At 33.1% G+C, this 12,961-nt stretch overlaps 1 protein-coding gene across 1 annotated transcript in view; it reads right to left on the bottom strand.

The window, feature by feature from the left end:
* LOC126832820 (peroxidase-like) overlaps positions 1–4,145 on the bottom strand; it is a 30,265-nt gene extending 26,120 nt beyond the window's left edge. The window contains exon 1 of the mRNA XM_050563801.1: positions 3,764–4,145. Coding sequence (XP_050419758.1) covers positions 3,764–3,826 — 63 coding nt within the window. The 5' untranslated portion in view covers positions 3,827–4,145. The remainder of the gene's footprint in view (positions 1–3,763) is intronic.
* Positions 4,146–12,961: the final 8,816 nt, after the last annotated feature.

Genomic DNA, 12,961 nt, shown 5'->3' with positions numbered 1-12,961 from the left:
ACAAACCGCGCAGTTATTACCGATAACATCATTAATATCAATAACAATCATTTTTAATAGTATCCGTGGTCCGTTAAGGACTTGTGTGTGTGTGTGTAGGCGTATGCAGTATTGTGGGTACCTATGATTTTGCAAAACTGTATATTTTATGATCGGTCGTCTAAAGTTTAAGTGCGCCGTCGTTGTGTAAGATACGGTTTGTGATGCGAACGCCAAGACATTGTCACAGCGCGTTCTCCTCTCTCTCTCTCTCTCGCACGGGCAAAAAAAACAACGGTTATCGTGGTAAACGTAAACGGCGTTGAAGGCGCACGACCGGATATCACGCTTCCGGATTGTCATGTGAAGTGTACCTATGGACTACCGGCGCACAAAGCCTGGTTGTTTTGAATAATGTTATCGATGGCTCGATCGCGCCAATGTCTTCTTTTTTTTTTTTTTTAATGAACTTCTCGTGAGCGAATCCCAGCTAATCTTATTATTGATGTTTATCAATTATCGTCGCTTGTGTTTTACTCGAATTTTCACCAAAACTCCTCGTAGCGGCTAATAAGCGCACATATTTTATTGTACACCGTTTATTTGCCATTTTTCTGAATACACGCTGACACTATGGTTAAAACGTCATGGTTATGGTTTAAACGTCACAAACATTTCCATTTCCTAACTCGAATGCTCGAGTTTACTAGTCAAAAATCCATTGGTTGACTCACATTTGATGGATTTAACAAAAAAAAAGATGTCGTCACGATTTGCCTTTAGTGCAATTAATGGAGGATGGAGATAATACTTGAACGCCCTGGCTAAATTAATTTTAGTAACATAACACCTTTAAAATGGTCTAAAACGGCCAATGAGCTTTGAAGTTTTTATTTTCCTCATAAGGGTGCAGTTAAACAAATATTTATAGCTTTTTTTTATTTTTACCGCTCTTAGAAACTGTTTAAAAACTAAAAAGGATGTTTGAATTTGCACGCTTAGTAATAAAATTGTGTGACAACGTTTTTAATTATACCCGTAAGAATTTTTCAAACGCGAATTTTGTTGTCGCGCATTTTATTAACAAATTAACGCTGTCGGCGAAATTATAGATCCGTGTACGAACAATACCATGGTTAAGTTATAATACTTAAGCGTTGAAGTAAAACTCTAGTAAAAGCAAAAGTGGTTTTGTGTTTATAGTGTCTAATATCGCTATGTTATGTACACTAAGCATAAAGTCATATTTGCCATCCGTCACCCAAGTGTGAGATATAGCAAAGAAGATAATATTCTAGCATACAAGATGACGAATCATATTATTATAGTAATTGTATATAATAAATCATATTGTAAACACAGTTGTAGACATGGATTATTTTTCTTTTGTCGGACCAAACGCCCCCGTTGGCACATGATAATTGCACCGTACGCAATTCAATCCACGTGGATCCGGTATCTACGGCCGACCGTTTAGTTGTGGGTGGCGCCAAAGCCAAAACAAAGCGAAGGAATTACGAATAAAAAATGAAAAAAATTTAATTAATTATAATTATCACTTGCTGAGTGCCGGCAAATCTGTCGATATATCCGTCAACCGGCGGTCGTGATGGCCAGAAGGCGATTTCGGGCTGTCGGTTGTTGCCCATCACATCACTATATTATTATCATCCAAGTTCAAGGACACGCACAACGTTTCCAACGCTATACGACTGGCAGGTACGCCGAAAAAAAAAATATTAAAATAATCAAAAACCGTTTTCTTCAATCCACAAGTCGTTGCGGACGACACGCCGAGATGGCAGCGTTTAGGGCAGCAGTCTTTCGCGATAACAATAACAAAAGCATCGTGTACGTCGCCAGTGCATAAGTATATACCTAATATTATGTGTCTTATGTATTATAATTTTGCCACAACACTATCATAATAATATGCTCCCTTTCACGTTCGATTCGTCCGTCACAGTTTTCCAATGTCGCGACCGTTTGCCCTTGCCCGTCGGTCCGTCCGCTTCCATTCTATACCTGTGTATGACGACGATCGGTTCATATACTTAATATTATTATTATTATTATTATTATTACTACTACTACTCCGGATGAGTAACCCGTTCACGTCGTTATTTATAACACCAGTCATCCTCTTCACCGCGAGATTTATGGGTCCTAATAACATAACGATAATGTTATCTTCCGCGTTGTTCAATACACATTATAATATTATGTGTGTGTGTGTATAGGACGAATGATAACGCGATGCATATAATATAGGTATTATGTGTATAATATATAATAATAATTACCTACCTGTACGCCGGTCCGTGACGAATGTCCCGCGCGCTCAACACAAATGGAAAAACTAATCACGATTTACCGGGTCGCGAAAATTATTCTATTATTCATAATAGTACATGGTATCATACCTATATATTATAATCCGCAATATTATTTTCATTCAGTCGTTTTGCTTATTTTATTTTGAACGTTCTTAACGAGTACCCGCCTAGATGAATGGGCGCCAAACAACCGTATTATTTTTACGACCAATAACCGTCAAGATTAGCGCATTGAAATATTATTGAACCGATACGATTTTTCATTATCAACCGACGTTTAGCATTGTACAGTAGCGTTATTTTGTAGAATAGTTGAGTAGGTATTGCTTTCTACCATCAGTTCTAAGGAAACGGGGTGTTTTATGGAGTGATTACAGATATGTGATACAAAAGATACAAAGATATGTGATTACATAAAAGTTTTAAATTGTTTTAGACGGAGTGTCAGAATGAAAAATATCAACCCAACTATAAGAACTGGGTTGACAATAAAATTAATGTGTGTTAAAACTAATAAAGTATACCAATTAGCAAATTTAATAAAAATTACATTAATTTGTCAATCAAATTGAGAAAACAATATTTTATTCATCTGGCATCTAACAATATAGTTTCTGGCAAAAATCACATTTTACTCGCATATGAACAAAAAGTTTTCCAGAATTGAATAATAATTTTTTTCACATTAAAAAAAAAGTTTGTTTTTTTTTTAAATTTTAAATCTGTAATATTAGATACAATGAGTAAATTTGAAGAAAATTATACAATGACAGGACGACATGATAGAAGGGGGTGTCCAGTAACACTACTTCAGATAGATTTTATTACATACATAATTAATTGTTTTAAATTGCTTAAGTTTGCTTAGTTTGTTTTGTTTTGTTTTTCTTTTAGTTATTAAGAAGGTCGCGTGACCAATAAAAAAAAGTTATAAAATATTCAAGTTTTAAGTTATACATTTTTCGACTAATTATTCTCTGGATCAAATTAATTCTATTTGTACCGGAGGGAATAACTCGGTTAAGAAACAATTATTTAACGTGTAAAATGATTTTCCGTTTTTAAAAAACATAATTAAATTTGAATTGGAAAGACAATTTTTTTTTTTGTTAGCGAGTTAAATGTGATTTTGAGATAAATATAAACTTTTGTCCGGACCCTCGGTTAAAACGTCGGTTTTTTAATTTTACAAACCATTTTTTTTGAAAAACAAATTTTATTACTATTTCTGAAATCATTTATCTTATCGTTTGCAGAACGTTACTATTGTTACTACTCCTGTGGGAGGCAATAGATAATACTCGTCATTAGACTGAACGGATGTATCGTGTATCAGGCCTTATCCGTTCTACATATCAAGCCTGATGCGTTCTACTCGGTTGCACGATAAGTATACAAATCAAATATAATACAATATAAATACACAACGATAATAACGCAAAACTTACCAAAGCGCCGGACGCGTAGAGGGCGACGGTGCACAAGAGCACTGCGAACTGTAACACTCCCATCTGGAGTCTAGTGGAATTTTCACGGACTCGATCGAAACGAATATATATATATAAACGAACGAGATAATTATTTTAAATCAAATATGTAATTAATATAAACAACAAAAAATAAGTAATTAATTGTTACAATAACTACTGTGTCCAGTGTCTCTCTATATATATATATATATAAACCAACGGGTGCAACGTCTGCTTGTGTATGTGTGTATATGTATATAATATGCAAGCTGTGTCGGACGCAGCGTGCGAGCGACTTGGAAGCGCGACAACGATAGTGAGAGTGAACAGACGGTCACTTTCGATGTGCCGCCGTCGCCTCCGAGTTGTACCTACAACAGTGGTGCGGCTAAGAGGAGGTGCTCTCTCGCGTGTGTCCGTCCATCGTGCATACTTGTACACATGTCGGATTGTGCAACAGCTTATACGTTATATGTATACCTATATATATATATATTACATGTATAGGTAGTACCTGCAAACGATATAGATGACCGTCGACGCAAACGCGCCGGGCGCACAGTACGTCACCCGCGCAGTACTTGTTAGGCAGGTACTTAGGTCCTGTTTTTGTTAAACTTCCAAGTGCGTTTGCATAGTAGCCAAAAGTATAAAATGTGTACATCCGAGTGCGAAACAAAACACAAAAAGTGTAAAACACTTTAGGGGTTCGATAATAGTTTTTAGTCAATAATGATTGAAACGCTTAACATTTTTTAACGAATAATTTGAAGTTTATTTAGAATTACTGCATTTTGAACTGTACCGTCGATTTGTACCTTCTCGGTTAAAGCCAGTAACCGACAGTGTTTTAGAACTCTATTTCCTCTCGTCCAAAGAGCATCTTATTATTTTTTTTTTTTTTCAATACCCGACACCACTGAAAGTTTGTTGATTGAATCTAAAAAGACAATCTTCAATTAATATTGGCCTGAAATAAGTGTTAGCCTTTTACACTGACTATACTTAAAATATATGAAAAGTATCAGTATTGTTAAACTAGCCTTGAATTTTTAAATTTAGCTGGTGCAAATAGCTATAATATTACTTCTTACCATATTATTCATAAAGAAACATTTACACATTCATAGATCTTAGTAAAATAAAATACAGTGATCTTGACAATTGTACAATACACGCATAAACGGACATACTGATCGATTATCTGTTCGACATTGATTTTGATGTCAAAAGTAACAAAACAACAAAAAAATGCCAAAAAAAAAAACCAGTCTCTTAGTAAAATGTAAATGATTATTCGTGTCTATCCACCAGTCACTTGTCAAATAACGAGAAACCGATTAAATATATTTTACTGTAAAGTCATTACAGAAATCCGTTTAATACTGGTTTAGTATACACATTAAGTACAACGTAAGCTAAGTAGGTATTAAAAAAAAATCCAACCAAATTGACTGAGTTAAACAGAAATACTTTGAAAAACGAGATATTAATAGGCGGCAAGGATCTTGTTTACTTGGTTTATATACTAGTTTTCATTTTTAACTAGACATGGCGGCCGAATGTTCGTTCGATAAGTGTTAAACCAATCATTAAATATTTAATGGTTCTTAAAAAATAATTTAGTAGCCCGAGGTTGTATTAGTAATATTGTTTTATAGGCACTTTATCATAGAATAAGTTGTTTGATTTAATACTTATTTTTAAAACTTTTCAAAAATTGTCGCTAAATTTTTTTAATTTGAGTCTATATATTTGTTAACATAATTATAGCTATTTTAGCAAATCGAAAACAATAGTGATCAGTGACGTTTACTTATAATAGCTACACCTTAGGAAAGGCACAGTAAGGTACAGTAAGGACATAGTATAGAGCTAGAGTATCCCTCACCAAAACAATGTATTTATGAGAGTTCCGTCATTTTTGGGATTTAGTTTTGTTATGTATTATAGTTACGCGTAAAATCAAAATTGTGTCCAAATTAAACAGTACCATCAAGTATTAATTATCAATGTACATAACCATGAGTGTTTACTGCGATTACACAATATTATTCAATCATGCTTTATAGAAATACTAATTTTTAACTATTTATAGGAAGGCTGAATTCTTATACATGCAAATGTACTAAGGCCGTTGTTCCCATTGATAAGTCGTTACATAATATAAGACAATTGATATCAAAAACTGCCAAATTCTTTCCAAATTACTCCTATATTCTTTACGCCAAGTAATATAATAATACATAAATGTCGCAAATGACTCGAATAGCATAAATCCGCAAATAACAGCGTAATGGAACAGGACAGGGAAGTATTTTAAAAGTTAATGTCCAATGAAATGTTATTTGAAAGTGGTTCCATAAGGATTTGATTTATAACAAAAAAAAAAAGAAATGAATTAAACTATTTAGTAAATGATAATGGGCGTAAAATCATTTAAGATATTTTGAGTAATTCTTTCAACCTTAATATAAATTACATATTGCAATGAAACTGTCCAATGCTAATAATTATTAACTATGCAAGTGATTGCAGAAATTCCATAAACGATACCGCTCGACTTAACCTTCAAGCGAATAATTTAAAGCTTCGGGATGTACGCTTGCCGTATCTATTTTATAAATAGGATTATAATTCCTAATTGATATGGTATAATTTTATGTAGGTATTTCTTTATGTCTTTATATATCCTCGTCGCACTTCATCAGTTCCGCATTGCAAAATCTACTTTAGTTTTATTGTTAGAATGGCTATGTAAATTTGTTTTTCTAAAAAAACATGGAACATTAATTTATTTTTAATTTCCCTTATTAAAAACGGTCTAAGTCGAGTTCAAAATACTTGTTATTTATTCGGTTAGTCATTAAAACTTAAATACCGCGGTGAACGAAAGTGTTTAAAACATATCATTCGCAATAATAAAACACAAAATACCTACCTGTCTAGTGTCTACATAACTAATACCTAATATATAGCCTAACAATGATTTATAAAAACAAATACTCATACCGTAGGAGACGTTAACGCTGGAGTATACGTCGAGTAACGTACACAATTAAGAAACCTAGAGTGCGTGTAAGCAAACAAAAAAGGTGTTAAATAACAAAATGTATATTATATACACATAAGACCTCTCCAACTGTTAAACGACACAAATCACACAACGTTTTAAGTATTAACAACTTACTTGAGAAGTTATAGCGTTTAACGGGTTTATATAGAAGTACCTATAGCTCTGTGCGTACATATTCGAGTAGGTAATAATTATTTTTTACATTTTTTTTTTTGCATAAGTATAAAAGCGTCGTGATGTATCGTGGGTATGGGTACGTTTGAAAATAAAAATATGCTTGACATCGAGATGAGCTCACAATAGTCATAGTAGGTCGTAGAAAGGTGAGCATGGATTTCTCACAAATACATACATCACGGTTCGAAGAGAAAATTTTAACGGTGACGTTTGGCAGACATTTGTACGGTATGATTGATTAATAATGATTTAAATTACTAAATTAAACGACCGTAAACGAGCCATATTAAACGTCCATTATTGTTTATAAATATTAGTGATGTAACTAATTAACAATGCATTATAGCGGTGTTGCGGTTATACAGTCAAAACGTAGTGTGCAGAAAGCTAATTTAACAAAGCTGACCTTATAGTTTGTGTACATAATGTTTCATTTTGCTATCGGTTTTTAAACAAAAATTAATTTCAGAGTCCGTATTTTTGGGGTTAGCTCGGTTAGTTTATTGATTAATAAATTTATTAATTTATTAATCTCCGATCTCTACCTAATGTGTTTATTTAATATTTTCACCACATAATATGCCTGTAGAAAATTACATGTAAAATATATTATAAAAATTTAACAGGGACTTAAAGATTTGACCATAACAATATGTTTCTTTTTATCACCTATTGGCGGCTCCATTATGAACGTTTTCGACTGCACGCTTACATTTTTGGCACCGGGAAGAGTAAATCATATTCAATATTGTAAAAACACATTAACAGTTGTGCTGTAAAATTGTTGTTTGTTTTTATGGACTTAAATCCCATAAAAATACACCCGGTTAATATAATGTGTTAAATTCTAATTAGGATTTGACCGTCAAAAGTTTTACATTATCCTTCGGACGCTGCGCGAACTGATTATTAAACTAAATTCCTCTCCCACGACGAATACACTAAAAGCAATATTTTTTTTTTTTTATACTTCAATGAGAGATGACCGCGTGCACGTAATAAACCGTCTGTATGATTATTATTGTTATTATGTCGGAATTTAAAAAATAACTGGTGTACCGCTGCAATATTGTTTGCGGCCATCAAACGTCTCCGGAGAACCTGCCGAAGATGATGATTCACTGCAGTCGGAAGCGCAATAGTGAAAGTCTTAACTATTAAGCCGCGGTCATCCTAATGTCCAGTTGTGGTCACATACGCAAAGTTCCTGTCTTTCTTTATTGGATGTCCATTTGTTTGTTTGGCTACCGAAAACGTTGCATAATACCGTTGTACAGTTTAGTCACGGTATTTAGGAATAAAATATACAAGGCCTTTAAATAAATATAATACGTAAAAACATTGTTTTATTTTTTTCACCTAAACGATGAGCAATAACTAAGGAATTTTCGCTACTTAAATTACCATATCGTTGATGGAAATGATCATCTCTTAAGTAATCTCAAGCAACACTTACTTACCATGCATATACCTACACATCATATAAAATGGTTGGATTACAATTTGCACTATCTCTGTACATTCAACCTGTACATATGTAAATAAATATAAAGATACGGTATTATGATATTCTTTATTATTAAACAGGTTAAGCGTTAAAAAACAAATCAAATAATGTGTAACTGTACAAGTACATTGTTACATTACAACGTTAAGTATAAAATGCACTTGCATAGCTGTATACATCACGTAACGCTAAAACGGTTTATTTTCATTTATACTAGTTAACTTTTGTTACGGAATCGTGTTTCACGATTTATATTTACAATAATTCATGACGATATATATACTGTATGGGCGTTCAATTTATTTTTTCATAAATCATATCGAACAACTTGTGCATTATGCTAAGCGAAATCAAGATAATATAAAAAAAAGTTAGATTCTTCTTCTTTTTTTTTTTTTGAGTTCTAATTTAATTAGGAGCCAAAGTGTCAAGTGGTAAAGCTCATACAGTAGTGTCAATAAATACATATTTTCCTAAATATTTTATAGTAGTAAATTTGTTATTTGGATAAGGTTTTTTAAAAATAATACACGAATAACTTTTTAATTTATGATATTATATAGAAATGTGATTGAACATATCGTGTGTGTTTTAATACTTGATTTTTTGTCTGTGTGAATGTAAAATGTATTATGAAATAATAACTTTTCCATAACCTTTAAAGCAATTAAATGACATATTTTTAAGTAAGCGCCGATTACAAACGAAACCAATCATAAACGTTGCCAAGCGCGTTATCCTACACCGTTTTGTGTTTCTATTGTCTCGAACAACGTACAAGCCCCAGTCGTAAAGTGGGTACATACATAACAGGAATTTCAAACTTGCATACACAATGGTATGCAACTTAACTGTATAATGTGCAATTTGAAAGTTCATAAAATATTCCAATGTCAAACATGCAACTAAACGAATTGCATACCGTACGACGGGCGTTAGTAAATTAAATAATTTTTTTATTGTCAATGTTATCTTTTCCCGCTGGGGTGCCATTGTGCTGGACCAGCTGTCGATCGTTTCGTCATAGTTCATTTTATAACAATAATAACAATATTAGTAATCACTTAGCTCGATTGCCTTAACGATAGATGCATGCATGCGATAGATCAATAGATGATACTGCGAATGATATATATTTTATCTTTTGTTTCGGTTTTTTGACGGTCACCGGTGTTTACCACACAAGAGTATAGATCTCTTGGATACCAACGGTGGAACGTTGAACTTTTACGACTTAGATAATAATATTAAACAAATAGTATTTCAATCATAACTGTAAAATAATATATCATTGCTATGCAGTTAATTGGAATTAGGTACGACATGGTTTATTATAACCGCAACAGCTGTTAAAGTGCACGCAACCCGCGCTTGTACTTTGTCTGTATAGGTAATATCGACTATAGATCTAAGCTGAATAATCTTTACTTTGATATTATATTATTGTATAATAAATAATAATAAATTAATTTGTGATTGATTTATGCAGAAATTATCGATATTTTATGTTTGAATATTAATTTATATATATATATATATACCGTCGACGTTTATTTTGCGTTTCGATCATTTTCACTTGGATTAATAATTTACCACCGACGGTCCGTGATAATATTTTATTTATTATATTAACTAACTCGGTTCGTGTACTACTCGTGCAATCCGTTCCGTGCCGTGTCCCCCTGTTTCGCCATACCGATTGTTTGTAAACCAGGTAAAACTGCGTCAAAAGTTGAGTAAGCTCTCTAGACGCCGTGGGTGTAATTAGACGACCCGAGCCAATAGATAATGTACCATACATATATTAAGATAACCGAATGGCACGTGGTCACAAAAACATGGCTGGACGTCTCGCGTGTGGGTGGATAAGTCCTAGAGCGACTAGAACGAGTTCGTTGGCAATGATTTCAGTGTGTTTATATTAATAAATGTAACGTTAATTTTTCTTCTAATGAGTATGACATACGGCACACGGCCGTATGTAGATCAAATTGTATAACATATAATATACGCCGTACAATTTGATGTAAACAAAACAGCCCGATGTGAATAATACTTGTGTATGTGTGTTAGAATGGTCCTTAAATGAGACATGACATGACAAACGAATTTCTACAAGTTTTTAATTGTGTGTATCACTTGGATAGTTCTTAGCAAGGCGATTAGCAATTTTGTTAAATACTTATAGAAGTCACGCACGAATCTAACATTGAGTAATCAACAAGTATATATTTTATCAAATATAACACAGGTAGTAAGCTAATTTTAGAACTTGTGTAAAATTTTATATTTTTTAAGCTTTTATAGCCTATTCATAGATATCCAACGTGTAGTTTCACAAAAAAAAACAATATAAAGACCATATATATATATATATATATATATATATATATAAATAATAATTGTATGCAATTCTATCAGTGTTCAATACGCTGGTCTTTTGAGCTTTAGACCGTGATGAGAAAGTTAAAAAGTTAATCTGGGTGAAGTGCTTAAAGATGTTAAGGGAAATTTTCTAAAATGTGCAGACTTCGATACCATCAACCACGACGCTTGATCATAATGTATGTATTATATGAGCACAACAATTACAGGAGTTTTCGACAAAATAAATAATAACATATAACAATTTAAAATAGTCAACAATCATGTTTATCAACTCTTGAAAAAGGAAAAAAATCGCGGTTATTGAACTGTTAGTTTTTTAAAACTATTGTCCACTTAATAAATTCTATGAAATCAAATATATATATATATATATATATATATGTATTGGGTACTAAAACTATAAAAATACAAACAACTTTTTTTAAACGTATTTCTAACACTTAAAAATTAAAATGCTAATATACAGTGTAATGTTGTCAAGAGAAACAAAAATTCGCATATTTTATCATCTGCCTCATCGCTTGGAAAAATATCTTCTGCAAAACACGAATGGCATACAAAACCGTAAATTTAAATGTCATTGCACTCGATCTCCCGTCGCCCTTTCTTCTCCTTAACGGCCTGACGTCGTACAGATCGTTAGATCACACGTTTATCTTCTTAAGCCACAATATTCAATTATACATCCTCTCACCGCGGAACCGACCCCACCCACGCATGTTTAAGCATCTCAACTCATAGAACATATTATTTTGCGGTAACACTTTAATCGACTCGCTAACCGGAACTGTATACCTTAATTATAACTTAAGTTTACTCATACATTTATTTATACATTAGTTTATAACATAAATTATAATTAATCTAAAAGCTACTATATATGCATACCGATTTAAAGTTTAGACCGTTATGGCGATACAGCTGTTGACTACATAAACGGGTTACTACATTATGATCATTTGTCTGCTGAATACCTCAAAATTTCAAAGTCTGTCTGGACTAGTACTTGGCGAGGAAGTAGAACATAGTATATTTTTTAAGACTCAATGTTAGTGGCTTTAACGTAAGGTTACCAAAACAAAAAACAAAACTCAAACGGTTATACCGTTAGCCGGAGACGGTTAGGGATGAAGATTATTAGTTCCCCGTGATTTAAGTACTCGAAAATTAAGTGCTTTCCAAATTTGTTGTTCTTACGTAAGTTGTTCTTAGAAATCAATCTGTATAATCGATTGTTTTTAAATTTTTGAAATGATATTTGTGCTACACGAGTGAACGAACCAACCGCTTCGAAAATGTGTATTTATAAAAGATAAATTGCAAAGATTAAAATATGGTCGTGAGACATGCTGCGTATAGATTATAGATATACTCGTATGTGTGTGTGTGTGTGTATTAAAGTCATTCGTCGTCTTTATATTAAAATATTATAACTTCAATTATTGGTATTATATGTATGCACCGCTGCGTTTGGCCGGACGAAGGTGACACGAAGCGATTCTCCGTCCTCAATCTAATCGATTGATCGCCACCGCCGCCGTCTCTTCGATATCGTTTTAATACCATCTACTATTTTATTTAATATTATTAATCCGAATGACGTTATACAACGCACGCACACCCGAAAAACGGTCTGGAGTGTCAAGTTTACGGACCTTGGAAGAAATCGACGACGGCCGATGATGACCTCTCCACAGTGTATCGCCGGACGATCATGCATAAGTATTCAATATACAATAATATTATCACATTATATTGCGACGACTGTACTGTTGTGTACGCGGATAGCGTACGGCCGGTCGCTGAGCCTGTATATGATTTGAATGTTTAAAAACTTATTTTTTGTTTTCCCATTGTCGACGGAGATCACGTTGCTCGGAATGCGAGTACGAAAAAAACAAAAAATTCACGGTGCGACGACCGAAACAAAACAACTGTCCATGAGGGGGCGAAAACACTAGTTATAATATGTATATATATATATATATTTTCAATAAAGACACTGTACCTACGCCGTGTACGTTGTCTC

The sequence above is a fragment of the Adelges cooleyi genome, unplaced genomic scaffold (genome assembly GCF_023614345.1).
Source record: "Adelges cooleyi isolate 19-005CV unplaced genomic scaffold, UGA_ACOO_1.1 ACOO_flye_CR_arks_rails_tigmint_CR_PRNA_167, whole genome shotgun sequence".
Lineage (NCBI taxonomy): Eukaryota > Metazoa > Arthropoda > Insecta > Hemiptera > Adelgidae > Adelges > Adelges cooleyi.
This window is presented reverse-complemented; position numbering and strand designations above follow the sequence as displayed.